Source organism: Epinephelus moara, chromosome 7 (assembly GCF_006386435.1).
Source record: "Epinephelus moara isolate mb chromosome 7, YSFRI_EMoa_1.0, whole genome shotgun sequence".
NCBI classification, from domain to species: domain Eukaryota; kingdom Metazoa; phylum Chordata; class Actinopteri; order Perciformes; family Serranidae; genus Epinephelus; species Epinephelus moara.
In genome coordinates, this window is record NC_065512.1 from 6959415 (window position 1) to 6974443 (window position 15029).

Sequence of the window (15029 nt, forward strand, 5' to 3'; positions counted from 1 at the left end):
AAACACACCCTCTGACCGCCCACACACACACTCAGACACACTCTTATCAGACGGCAGCAGAAGTGTGTGTTTTCTCCATGTAGTTTGTGTAATCGGAGAGGGGCGGGGCTTCAACCGACACACTCTGCTGCTGATAGGATTACCGTTAAACTCTCAGGTCTGCAGTTCAGCGACACCTTCACACCACCTCCACATCCACAACATCATCCTGTACAGAGCGCAGGGACACGCTGGTGTCACACTGAACTCCTCTGGAATCTGTCACTAAATATTACAACTGAGTTTATATCACAACCTTCAAATAAAATCTGAATGTTTGTCTCCATCCACAACTGAATCTGCAGGACTCGCATCTAAAATCATCTCATACCACAGTGTTCAAAATAAATGATGAGTACTTTTACTGTTGGTACTTTAAGTGTGTTCTGATGCCAATATTTATACTGTTTATTCTACTGACAAACCTTGTTTGTTTGGTGGAAAACTTGATTATTTCAAATTGCTTGGTGATGATGGTTTCTGTACGTTTAGGCTGTTTGCATACGTTCAGATGTTTTTTGTACATTCAGATGGTTTGCGTACATTACGATAGTTTCCATATGTTCAGATGGTTTGTGTACGTTAAGTTCGTACATTCGGATTGTTTCCGTACGTTGAGGTTGTTTCCGTACTCTCAGATGGTTTGCGTATGTTCAGATGGTTTTTCGTATGTTCGGGTTTTTCCCATACGTTCAGATTGTGTCCATATGTTCTGATGGTTTTCGTACATTCTGATGGTTTTCGTACATTCTGATGGTTTTCGTATATTCAGATGGTTTGTGTACGTTCTGATGGTTTTCGAATGTCCAGATGGTTTGCGTACGTTCTGGTGATTTTTGTATATTCAGATGGTTTGCGTACGTTCTGGTGGTTTTCGTATGTTTAGATGGTTTTCGTATATTCAGATGGTTTGCCTACATTCTGATGATTTGCGTATGTTCTGATGGTTTTTGTATATTCAGATGGTTTTCGTATATTCAGATGATTTGCGTATGTTCTGATGGTTTTTGTATATTCAGATGGTTTTCGTATGTTCTGGTGGTTTTCGTATGTTCAGATGGTTTTCGTATATTCAGATGGTTTGCCTACATTCTGGTGGTTTTCGTATGTTCAGATGGTTTTCGTATATTCAGATGGTTTGCCTACATTCTGATGATTTGCGTATGTTCTGATGGTTTTCGAATGTCCAGATGGTTTGCGTACGTTCTGGTGGTTTTCGTATATTCAGATGGTTTGCGTACATTCTGATGGTTTTCGTATGTTCTGATGGTTTTCATATATTCAGATGGTTTGCGTATGTTCTGATGGTTTGCGTACATTCTGATGGTTTTCGTATGTTCTGATGGTTTTCGTATATTCAGATGGTTTGCGTATGTTCTGATGGTTTGCGTATATTCTGATGGTTTTCGTATGTTCTGATGGTTTTCGTATATTCAGATGGTTTGCGTATGTTCAGATGGTTTGCGTACATTCTGATGGTTTTCGTATGTTCAGATGGTTTGCATACATTCTGATGGTTTTCGTATGTTCAGATAGTTTGCGTACATTCTGATGGTTTTCCTACCGTTTGGGCTGCTTCTGTACAATTACGTGATTTTGGTACGTTCAGATGTTTTTCATACGTTCAGATGGTTTCTGTACATTCATGCTGTTTCCCCACGTTCAGGCTGTTTTCGTACGTTCAGACAAAATCTTTATGTTCAGATGGTTTCGAAATGGTGAAATGTTTTCTGTACATTCAGGCAATTTCCTTATGTTTGGGCTGCTTCTGTACAATCACGTGGTTTTCATACGTTCAGATGGTTTCTGTACATTCAGACACAACCATTCACTTTTATTAAGTTGATTTTCTGTAATTTCAGGGAAAATTTGAACTCAGTTTGGTTGGAAACATTGACTGTTAATGTGTTCTTGTGTCTTTGAGTAGAGGTACAAAGGTGCAGAGAAAAGAAACAACAGAGTAAAATACAGTACCTCAGTATTTTACTTCAGTACAGTACTTACAGAGTAAATGTACTTTGCAGAAGAAGACGAGGTGATTAAAGAGCTGCAGGCAGAGCTGAAAACATGATGAAAATGTTTCATGTATGAATGTGATGAAGGTCACAGCCTCCTCATCGTGTTTTCATTTCATCATTTATTCACTCAGTCTGGTTCTGCTTTTATCCACACAGATACTGTTACACAGGAAACTCCTGTTACATGTCTCACAGTTTATTTAGGATTACAGGAGGATGGAAACACGTACTGTAAAAATACTGTGTGTTGGTCTTATTTTATATCTCTGTCTTCTGTGGTGTTGATGCACTGAGTATAAACAGTCTGTAGTATAACGTAGTGTCTTCTCACTGTGGAGGAAACGCACGTTAAAGGTCTGAACATGGTTTTAAAAACAGGTGAAATCTAACGGAGTCTGGCGCGGAGCCGTGAGGTTATCTGGTGCACTCTGAGCCTGGTGGTGGGCGGGGGGGTGGAGGTGGGTGGAGGTTTTAACACTTCGTTTTTTAACGGACTTACAAAACTCAAGGTGTTAAAACCTGATTAAACTTTTTAGTGACTCGACTCGTTCAAAGAGGAACTGCTGCTTTTTCTTCCTCTGCTGTCACACCTTCTGCACAACACCGCTGATAACACACATGCATGCACACACACACACGCACACACACACACACACACACACACACAGCAGATATGAAGAGTGTGTACATGTTTTCTGTTTCAGAACAAAAGCTCTCAGTTTCACCTGTTTGAGTATTTCTCCATTAAAGGAACATTTGAATAGTTTAGTGAGTCTGATCTGACCTGCAGCTCAGTTTAACTCAAAAGTTTTATCTGTTTTATTTTGACACCTTCTTCACTTCCCTCTTTTCTCTCTCTACACTTCCTTCCTCACCTGATGCTTCTGTTAGCTCTGACCTATGATGTAGGACGGGTTCTGTTCAGTGAGAAAAGGTTTCTGTGTACGTTCAGACAGTTTCTGTAAGTTGAGATGATTTCCATCTGCTTAGATGGTTTCAGTACAGACAATGTCTGTATGTTCAGTGTTTCCATACATTCAGATGATTTCTGTATGTTCAAGCAGTTTCTGTACATTTGGAAGGTTTCTGTACGTCAAGACAGATTTCGTACCTTGAAAAGATATCTGTATGTTGGGAAGGCTTATGTACGTTCAGACAGATTTCATACATTCAGAAGGTTACCGGATTTTGGGAAGGTTTCTGTACCTTGAGACAAATTCTGTCTGTTGAAACAATTTCTGTACGTTAGACAGATTCCGCATGTTTAAAGGTTACCAGATGTTGGGAAGTTTCAGTTCGTTGGAAAGGTTTCTGTATGTTGGGAAGGTTTACGTACGTTTCGACAGATTTCATACGTTGAACAGGTTTCCAAATGTCTGGAAGGTTTCTGTACATTGAGACAGATTCCATACATTGGAAAGGTTTCCGAATGTTTGTTTCTGTAGGTTGAAAATATTTCTGTACGTTGAGACAGATTTAGTACGTTGAAAAGATTGCTGTATATTGGGAATGTTTCTATTTGTTGAGACAAATTCCATACATTGAAAAGGTTTCTGTACATTGAGAAGGTTTCCATAAGTTGAGAAGCTTTTCAAATGTTGAAAAGGTTTCCGTACATTGGAAAGGTTTCTATACGTTGGAAAGGTTTCTGAACATTAAGAAGGTTTCTGTATGTTGGAAAGGTTTCCGAACATTAGAAGGGTTTCGGTATGTTGAGAAGGTTTCTGCATGTTAGGAGGTCTCCGTACATTGGGAGGGTTTCAGTACGTAGGAAAGGTTTCTGTATGTTTGAAAGGTTTCCGTACGTTGGAAAGGTTTCTGAACGTTAAGAAGGTTTCCATACGTTGGAAAGGTTTCCGAACGTTTCTGTATGTTAGGAAGGTTTCTGTACGTTGGAAAGGTTTCTGTACGCTGGAAAGGTTTCAGTACGTTGGAAAGGTTTCCGAACGGTAAGAAGGTTTCGGTACGTTGGAAAGGTTTCCGAACATTAAGAAAGTTTCCGTACGTTGGAAAGGTTTCCGAACGTTAGAAAGGTTTCCGTACGTTGGAACAGGGGCGGACTGGCCATCTGGAGGTTCTGGAGAATCACAGAACGGCCAGTACTCCAGGACGGCCAGCGGCCACCACGCAGTCATCACCGTTTTTTTTGTTTTTGTTTTTGTTTTTTTCCTTTTTCTCCCTGATAATCTACTGTTCCACGTCCAGTCTGCTAGGTGGCAGCCTTTAAATTGGATGCCAGCCGGCCCATAGATATCTATGAGCCGGCCGGCCGCCAATCAAATTGAAGAAGAAGGAAGCGCATACCGTATGCGCACCGGTTGTTGTGGGCTGGGCCGAGTCAAAGTCCAGGGCTGTTTTTTAGTCCCAGTCTGCCCCTGCGTTGGAAAGGTTTCCGTACCCTGGAAAGGTTACCGTACGCTGGAAAGGTTTCCGTACGTTGGAAAGGTTTCCGAACGTTCGAAATGTTTCCGAATGTTAAGAAGGTTTCTGTACGTTGGAAAGGTTTCCGAACGTTAGAAAGGTTTCTGAACGTTAAGAAGGTTTCTGTACGTTGGAAAGGTTTCTGAACGTTAAGAAGGTTTCCGTACATTGGAAAGGTTTCCGAACATTAAGAAGGTTTCCGTAAGTTGGAAAGGTTTCCGAACGTTAGAAAGGTTTCCGTATCTTGAGAAGGTTTCTGTATGTTAGGAAGGTTTCCATACTATGGGATGGTTTCTGTACGTTGGATAGGTTTTCGTACGTCACGTGGTGTCACTGTGTCCCTCATCGACCTAGGATGAGTCACACAGCAGATAAATCTCTGTCTGTTTGTTTTTAGGAGCTCAGAAACATTTTTCTTGGTGTTTCAGTCGCAGAGTAAAATATCCTGAACTTCTCCCTGTGGTTGGTGTTTTTTTTTAGTCAAAGACATGTCCTCCCCCTCTCCTCCCCTCTCCTCCCCCCTCCTCCCCCGTCCTCCCCCCTCCCTGTGAGGGGTGAATTACAGAGCGACTCTCCTTTTTTTGTTTTCTAACTGGTCGACCACATGGGGGAACAGGCTGGGATGTGGTGACTGTAATTACACAGCAGCCTGCCAACAGGTCGGCCATGGAAACTCTCTCCTCCCCCCTCCTCCCCCCTCACCGCTGTCTTTGAGGGATTTTTCTCCATTCTTAGATCCTCCGTCTACATACCAGAGAAATGATCTGTTTCTGCTGCCAGGACTTCGTCTCAGCGTCCAGCTCTGTCACACAAATCTGAGTTTATACACGTGTTTATATGTTTTTATTTATTTATGTTTAAACATCAAACTTCAGATGATCCGACATTTTGAATTGAACGTCTTTGTGTTATTGATGAGACGATTAACATGATCAGATCTGTAGCTGTTGAACTCAGAAACTTTGTATTCGATCACTTCCTGCTCTGCCGTCGTTCTTCTTCTCTTGTACTGAGTCTCAGTGTGAGCGCGTGCAGTACCGCCTCCTCTATCATCGATCAAAGTGATCAGCAGGTGAACTTTAACTTAATGAGGAATGTTTTTAAATCTTCATCTTGTTTCTGTCCTTCCTCCATCCTCATGAAGGAAAGGAAAGAAGGAGGCTGTGAAGGAAAAAGGAAGCAGTGACCTCTGACCTCTGGTATCCAGCAGGTCACATGATCACACAGTTAACCTTAGCCTCCAGCTGCAGATCGCTTCCTTCATTCCTTTCCCTCCTCCTCCTTCTCTGTCTCCTTGCTTCCTCACCAACCTCCTTGTTTACCTCCCCTAGATTTTCTTCCCTTTCACAGCTTCCTTGTTCCCCCCTGCTATTCTTCTTCTTTGCTCCCTTAAATGCTTCCTCCTTTCCTCCCCTACCTTCTCTTTTTAATTCACACACTCCTTGTTTCCTTCACTACCACCTCTTCTCTTTCCAACTTTGTCGTTTCATTTCCTACATCCTTACCTTTCACACTACCTCCCTGTTTCCTTCCTTGATTCCTTCTGTAGATCATTGGCAGCTGTAGCTTTGGCTCAGGAGGTACAGTCACTGATCACAGGGTCGGTGGTTTGATCCCTGGTTCCTCCTGTCCACATGTCAAAGTGTCCGTAAGAAAGATCTGGTGTAGTTCAGATCTGTTGTTGTGTAGCCTACCAACTGTGAAGTGTGTTTATCATTAATGAATGAATGAATGAATAATGAACATTGTATGGTGACTTTAAACCTTCAGTTTTGTTTCTTTAGTGTAAATAATAATTGTAGTTCAGAATCAGTTTATAAACAGCTTCATTAACACCCTGTCAGTGTTTATACAGCAGGTAATGATCTTTAATGTAACTGTTGACTGATCTTTTTATTTTATCCTGTGTTATAATTATTATTTACGTTCTGATTATGAATATTTAATCAGGGTTAATAATCAGATGAATGAAAGCAAGTCAATAATAACGTGATGATCAGTGTACGAGGAGCTTCTGTTGGCTCTCACTGAGTCTGCCTGTGTGTCGGGGGGGTGTTGGGAGGGGGTGAACATTTGTTGGGAGCAGTAACATGTGCCGGCCTCGGCCACAGATGGTAGCTTCATATCAGAGGAGGTGGAGGGTGGAGGAGGTGTAGTTTCCAGCCTGTTGCATCGCGCCCCCGCAGATAAATGGAACTTTAATTCAATTAGGGGCCGGACATTGTTGACGCCTCGCCACAGGACCACCCCTCCTTGTCCCCTCGCCTCCTCCCACGAGGCAGACTACCCACCACTTCCTGTTACCAGGACACACCCAGAAAACAACACATTGGACTTAAAGGGACAGTTTAACATTTAGGAAAATCAGTGTTGATATCACTGTGTTTAGCCTAGCTTAGCATAAAGACTGGAAGCAGGAAGAAACTGTTAGCCTAGCTTAGTACAAAGACCGAAAGTAGAGGGAAAACGTTGAAGACTGGACTGTTTACCTCAGCAAAGAGACTGGTGGCAAGGGGAAGATGTTAGCCCAGTTTGCTTAAAGACTGGAAGCAGGGGAAACTATTAGCTTAGCACAAAGACTAGAAGCAGAGGGTAAACTGTTAGCCTAGCTTAGCATAAATACTAGAAGCAAGGGGAAAATTTTAGCCTAACTTAGCAGAAGGACTGGAAAACTCACCTTAGAAAATAAATCGGGGCATTTTTATCAAACAGGTTGGTGTTTTGGTTACTGCAGTGTCAGTGGTTTCAGCCAATCATGTTTGACATTTCCAATAAGATTTAAACTTTTAAGTGCAGATCAACAACAACCATCAGCAGGAGGTTTACTGGAAAACACTGTAGATTTTAGGCTTTGATGAAGTAACGATAATAGTTTCCCTCTACCTCCAGTCTTTGTGCTAAGCTAGGCTAAGAGTTTCCCTTTGCCTCCAGTCTTTGTGCTAAGCTAGGCTAACAGTTTCCCTCTACCTCCAGTCTTTGTGCTAAGCTAGGCTAACAGTTTCCCTCTGCTCTCAGTCTTTGTGCTAAGCTAGTTTTTTTCCCACTTTATTTGGTCTTAAACTAAATTAAAACTGTTGAGTATATCTGCTGGGAATTAATAATCAATAATCATGAACTCTAGTCATGAGAACAGGATCTAAAATTGTTTGTCGACACTGTCAGTAATTCAGTCAGTCCAGATTGAGTGAATGTTTATACAGTATATGTCCAGAAGTATGTGGACACATAACACAAACCAGCTCCCTAAAGAAACGTTTCCCAGTTTACTGTGGAGGAAGGTTACTGGTCTGTATTGGTGCAGACCATCAACACCATTAAACCCCCCCTTTGATGACCTCAGCTGTTTATTCAATGAGACAGCTTTTACAGAAATCACCTGAAACTACATGTCTGACAATAATTCACTACATGGCCAAAAATCTGTGGACACCCCTGGGGTCCAACTCCATATAAAACTGCTGGTGGCTTTCTAGTCAGCTGTCCATATACTTTTGTCCGTGTGTGTGTGTGTGTGTGTGTGTTACCTGCGTGTGATGAATCACTTCCAGCTCGTAGCCGCTAGGCAGCGACCTCATTATCCACAGCACAGTCTGTCTTGCCTCCCCCCTCTCCACCACCACCACCACCACCACCCCTCCACCTCCTCCTCCCTCCAGTTGCTCAGGTGATCTGCTCACAGAGAGACAGAGCTGGTTTCATCTCTCATTACCTTCAGCGAGCGGCAGGATGTGGACGCAGCACCTGGAGCAGGACGACTGATGTGATCGACCCGTGGACACACAGACGGATTATTATTATTATTATTAATATTATCATTACTATTATTATGATGGATGTTTAATGTGCTGAGGAGGAGGTGAAACCTGTCAGGTACATTTGGACGGACGCTGTTTGATCTGAGGATTGATCTCTTCTGAGCAAAGCCCCACCCTCTTTGTGGAATGGAGAGCTGTGATTGGCTGCTCATGTTAAGGTTTGACACTGATTGGATGTTTTACAGTTTGATTTTCTGCTGTGGAAGATTTTTAATCAATAAGAAATATAATCATGTGAGACAGAGGTGTCCAACCTGAGGGGTGGGACCCTGAAGGGGACGTCACATGATTAATGAGACAAATTTATTTAGAGTCCTTTTATTTTCTGGATGTTATTTCGATGTGTTGGTTGATGAGGACAATTAGATTTGACATATTGATGATCCTGAGTGTGGAGAGGACGCTGGTGGACGTAGCTTCATTTTAAAGATGCTGACTCCTGATGATAAATCTGATTGTTGATGGAGGAGTTAAAGCTCGCTGTCTCAGTTAAAGTCAGAGCTCGCTGGATGAGGTGTGGAGTTTAATTTTTGTAAAAGGAAACATTCACGCAGAAAGAATCGGACAGATTTGAGATAACTTTTGTGTTTGTATTCACGTTAACGTTGGACTTGTGTGTGGCGAGCGTTTGCACGTGTCTCTGTTTGTGATTGTCGGTGAAGTGAAGCTGCAGGACGTCTCTAACAGAGTGTTTCTGTCCGCAGCACCTGCACTCATCCAACACTGAGCCACTGTTTGCTCTCATCCATGTTACATACCTTCTCATGACCACCTGCCCGGAAACCCACGGTCTCACCCTCTTCACCCTCCTCACCCTCCTCCCCCTCCCCCGTCAGAAACAGCTGGAGGCGTTTGTTTATCAGAGAGAAAATGTTTGAGCAGGATGACGTGACTGAGAGGAGGGAGAGGAGGAGATTAATGTGTCTTTGTAAAACTCCCTGGTTAGAGGGGGGGCAGAGTGGGGGAGGAGGGGGGAGGTCTGCCCTGCGATGTGTCGTCTCTGCTTTGTCCTCCGCTCCCTGAATGGACACAAAGGACGGACGACTGCAGACGATCAGAGCTCAGAGAGATCAGCAGCTTTAGCTCTAACAGGCTGAAGGTGTTCATGTGTTCATGCATTCATACGTTCATGTGTGTGTGTGTTCATATGTTCATGTGTGTGTGTGTGTGTGTAGAGGGACAAAATGGTGGACGCGGTGTTTTCAGATGCGAGCCGGCTGCGTTGCCCCCGGTGACATCTGCCACTCTGTGCCAGAGTCATGTGACCCGGCGGGCAAACAGCGCCGTGAATGGCTTTTGTTTGGGAGGTCACCCACCGACACACCGACACGCCGACCAATCACAGCGCAGACACACACACACACAGACACACACACACACACTCTGACACTGAGCAACCTGCTGCAGCACACTGAAGATTTAAGGTGGAATTGTGGGAGAGAAATCTGACTCTTCTTCTTCTTCTGTTTTAAATTCGATCTTTATGTTTGTCGTAAATGTTTCTCCTGAGCAGAGATGATAAATAAATATTGTTCAGTTGTTATTGTTTGTGTAGTTTTTAGTGTTTTGTTTGGTTTTCGGTGCAGGAAATACTTCAGACATCAGTTGACATGTTGTATTTATTCCTACGTTATATGAAGTCTGTCTGCAGCGCAGGATGTCAACACTTCTTCTTCTTTCTCTCCTGCTGCTGCTGCAGGTCAGATTCTTTCAGCCAAAAGGCAAACAGCACAATAGCAGTGGGTGTAGCGGGTGGGTGCTGAGGGTGGGGGTTGGGCTGGTGCGGTGAGATCATATTATATGGGGACGTATACCTCCGACCACACAACGAGCATTCACGTCTCACTTTTCAGCTCTTTCTTTGCCGCCTCTCATCACAGAGGGCATTACCCGGTCTGAACTCCCCCTAAATCCTGCTGGTCACACCTCTTATTAAAGCCCGGTTTGTCCCACGCCCTCCACCCCCGCCCCCACCTCCACCCCCGCCCCCGCCCCTGCTCTTGGTATTCAGCCCAGGTCAGCAGATTTCGGCCCGGCCCACCGTGGCTCCCCTTTTTAATTTGCACCTGTTGTGCAGTTGTCGGGGAGGCGAGTGCCGCAGACAAAGATCATATTCAGAGCAGATATGCAGACTAATCTCTGGGTACCGGAGGGAAGAAAGCTGCGTTTCATTCCTCCTCCCTGGGAACCTGCACGCTCCGATGTGAAGGTTTACGCTCTGAAACTGGCAGCAGATAAAATCCCCGAAGGAGCAGCAGCTTCAGCCGGAGAGCTGGCAGCCGCCTCCTCAGATAAGACGCATGAGAGCTTGTCGAAATATTGCTTTATTAGGCGAACAGTGAAGTGAGAAAGAGGCTGGCCAACCCCGGGCCCCGCTTGCTGGTTCCCATGATGTCATGGTGCTTTACTCTCTTCCACCCAGCCTGCACTTCACCTCCATCACCAGGCTGCACTCACTTCCTGTCAGGATCAACATCACAAGTCACACACTGTAACATTCACAGCAGTAAACCTGAGGAGCTCTGACAGGAGGTGTGACATCACTTCCTGTTTTCTGAAACAGATGAAAAACATTCTGTAATATGAGAAAGATCTTTAACTTGTTTCACACTCAGCGACGGAGACGAAACAACGTCTGTGTGTCGAATACATGATCATCAGCAGGCTGTGATATAAACAAACCACACGTCTCTACAGTACTTCATATTCTCATGTTCATATTTGTCTCGAGTTTCACAAACAGCAGGAAACATTTATTGATCCATAGATTTAAAATACAGTCTGAAAAACAAAACAGCAGTGTCAGCTGTGCAGACTGTAGAGCTCATCCAACAGGACGAGTCGTACATTTCTAAAGACGTGGGGTTGGGTTGGTGCGGTGGAATTGGTTGTCAATAGATTATAAATTGTTGTTCATAGATTATTATTTATTTTGTGTAGGTTATTGTTTATTGGTCATCACTGATTGTTTATAGGTTATTAGTTATTGTTTGTTGGTTGTTTATTGTTATTGGTTACTGCCTGTTATTGTTCATTGGTTGTCATTAGGTTCTAAGTTGTTTATCGGTTATTGTTTATTGCTACTTGGTTATCGTTAAGTGATATTTATTTTTTGTTTATTTGTTGTGGGTAATTGTTTACTATTTTTTGGTTATTGTTTATTGGTTATTACTTTTTGTTTATTGTAAATTGGTTTAGTGTTTATTGGTGATTGGTTATTCAATATTGTTTATAGGTCATTTATTATTAATTGATGTTTAGTGGTTATTAATTGGTTAATGTTCATGGCGTATTAGTTATTGTTTATAAGTTATTGATATTTGTTAATAGGTTATTAATTTAGTGGTTATTACTTTTTATTGATTGGTTATTGCATATTTTTTAATGGTTATTAGTTATTGGTACTGGGTTTTTTTCTTATTGTTTATGGGTTGATAATTTCTTTTGCTTTGCTTTTTGTTTATTGTTAATTGTTTAGTCTTTCAGATGTAAGCGGCTGTTTGACCCTCAGTGGATCCATGTAGTGTTGAAGCTGTATCGGTTTTCAATAACTTTAATTCACTAAAAGTCTTCAATCAAAGATCATCTTTGATCTGAGGAGCACTTTTACTTCAGTAATTTTCTCCATGCAGGACTTTATATAAAGTATTTTTACACTTTGGTGTTTGTGTTTTTACTCAAAGCTGTAGCTTGACGTTTTGGAATATTTGTTGTTTCCATGTTGATCTGTTTCTGGGCCATGCTAACACTTTGTATCAGTTTCCAGTCTTTATGCTAAGCTACGCTAACAGAGTATCAGTACAGTGTAGTATCAGAACTTTACCTCAGTACAGGAAGTGAGAATTTGAACCAGTTTATGTTGAGTCATGGAACATTTACAGTCCTCGGTCCCCCAAGAGTCCCCCAGTACAGGAATGTGCTTCATCCCCCTCCTCTTTCTCCTCCTCCTCCTCCTCCTGGTCCATAGTTGAGACCTAACGTGTCCTCTGCTGTTTGTGTTTCAGTGTTGAACTATGAGAATGTGGTGGAGACGGGGTCAGAGACAGACGAGGACGACAGGACTCTGGTCTCTGAGGAGAACGGCCTCACAAATGGAGGAGGAGGAGGAGGTGCAGGAGGGGAGGATGAAGAGGCAGGCAGCCCGGCCGGCGTGCCTTCTCTGGAGGCGTCGCCCCGGGTCGCCCACGCCCTGCTGTCCTACAGGGACCAGGAGGCCTCAGAGGGACAACAGAACCACCATCACCGCTGGAGACTCGGGGACGACACCAATGGACACCTGAACGGCACCGGTGAGTCATCATGCTTACACCTATACAGTATATATGGGGCCTACATTTCCCATAATGCACCTGCGTATAGTCATTATAATTCCTTTTGTAATACACAAACTGAAGGACGTGATTTTACTGGATCTGGAGTTTATATGATCACACCTGATGAATAAAATGTGAATGACATCACTGTGACATCATCAGGCCACTATAAGGTGTATGAAAATAGAAAATATTAAAAAATAATAAAAAATAAAGAGTGAATGAGAGATACAGAAAGACAAGTGAAAATGAGGAAGAAAGAAAAATGTATGGACAAAATGACAAGAAGAAAAGTAGAAAATAAAAAGTTGAATAAGACACAAAGAAGCAGAGTAAGACTGAGAGTAAGGACAACATGAAAACAGAAGAAGAAGACAGAGATAGTAGAAGAAGAATCAGCCGTTGACTCACAGCAGAAGAAGAAGAAGAAGTGAGAAGCTCATTATTCCTCTGTCACCTCCATCTTGTCTCTCGAGGAAGAAAAAAAGAGGAATGAAAACACAAAGAGACTCCATTTTACTTTCTACAACAACAAGAACAAGAGTTCAGCCCACAGAGACAGGAGAAGAAGAAATGTGTCCCAGTGTTCCCAGCACAGGAAACCACACAGTGGTACTGGTTTCACTGGTTTCACTTGTCTTTCCTGTAAAACTTTATTCAAACTGTAAAGTGCTCTTTTTTTTTTATTAATCGCACAGTGAAATAAAATTCATTTCTGATTCTCTCTTTTTTTTCAACTTTTATTATATGATATAAAATATCTAAATATATTTTAAATATTTCTTTAATAATAAAGCTCTAGTTTTTCTCTTCTTGTAAAATATTCAAATATTTTTTTTATCATAATTAGCTCGTGGTTAGCTATCAGAGTGATGTCATCAATCTCAGGTCAACAGCCGTCCAATCAGATCTGAGGGATTTGAGTCGTAAGATGCTCTGGAGAAATGACTTTATAATTAATATTTTATTTCCATAAATAAATGTTGATCTTCACATGAAGGAGAAATGACAATAACATTAATCTTTTTTCTAAAAACCACAAGACAGTAAAATTACATATTAATTTATTCTCCTGTTGTTCCCCCCGGGGTTATGGTACGGTGGGGGAGGCACTCTCTGCTGTAGAGGAGGAGGAGGAGGAGGAGGAGGAGGTGTGTCCCTCCTTTGAAGGGCTGAATGAAGCTTATGATACTTGTGACTCCTGTTGAGGAGTCACATGAGGAGGAACCAACACAATAGGCCTCAGTTTGTAGGTTCGCTCCTTATGTAGAAAATACCTTCAGAGCTGAGCGGCCTGCAGCACTCACACCCAGGAGGAGGAGGAGGAGGAGGAGGAGGAGTTGATGAAGAGGAATAAATATCTGTAATTTCTGTTGTTTTATGTGTTTAACAGACGACAGGAAAGACGAGTATGAAGCTGTCGGTCCAGAAGGGTCTTTGCACGCTGTGGGAAACGCAACAGGTGAGATACATACATAGCACTTTTATATATTGTATTATATGTAATATAATATAATATAATATAATAATCATATAGCAGCAACCCCCAGTACATGGCAAGAAAATAAATATATAAATACGTGATGGGTTTAGATGGCAAAATGATAATCATTATCATCTCTGAATAATCAGATAAAAAAAAAATAGAATTATTATGTCATAATTTTGTCATTATTTTCACTTAATATTTTAGTTTCTTTATTTGTTATTATTTTTGGGATATTATCTAATAATTTTGATTATTATCTTATAATTCCGACATAATACTCTATTTCTTTTACTCTGTTTCTCGTAAATTTTACTTTTTTTTTTTTTTTTTTTACTTATTTTATATTTCCGACTATTGCATCATAATTCTGGCTTCTGTTAATATTATTTTTTGACATGCTGTCATTTCCTCATGTTTTTTTTAGAATGTTTCCTAATAAGAAATAATGTAACTTGATGATAATTTTGGAAAAAGTAGGACTTTTTGTAAAACTACATTTTCAGTATAAAGTAAAGTAAAGTAAAGATACATTTATTAAACATGCTTAATTGGAAACTTATTTTTTAAGATATGTACATCCATTTTTCTCTTATAATTTCATTTTTGAATTTGATTCACCATGAGTTGCTTTTTAAACCCTTTTTTTTTTCCTTTTTCTGCTGTTAATATTTTTATAACTGGTCTCATGATGTTGACCTGGAGCCCATTTACAAAATGTGAACAGAGGAAAGAGCAGATCCCATGACAGTGGGTACATGTGAGGTCATGGGTCATAAACTGTCATGAGTCAGTTGTTTCCAACTGCAACAAATCAAGTGTTTTTAAAGTTTGTAAAGGCTTCCCACAGGGCTCAACGCTGGGTCCTCTCTGGTTCACTTTGTATTGATTCTGTACCACTCCACACTGTGATGTGGATGATTATGTTTATGATTAT

At 41.6% G+C, this 15029-nt stretch overlaps 1 protein-coding gene across 3 annotated transcripts in view; it reads left to right on the plus strand.

Annotated features, from left to right (window-relative positions):
- The window catches only part of zeb2a (zinc finger E-box binding homeobox 2a), a 66577-nt gene that overhangs the window by 31387 nt on the left and 20161 nt on the right, over positions 1-15029 (plus strand). For all 3 annotated transcript variants that reach the window (XM_050049178.1, XM_050049180.1, XM_050049179.1), the window contains 2 exons: positions 12298-12582; positions 14000-14068. In XM_050049178.1, coding sequence (XP_049905135.1) covers positions 12298-12582; positions 14000-14068 — 354 coding nt within the window. The remainder of the gene's footprint in view (positions 1-12297; positions 12583-13999; positions 14069-15029) is intronic.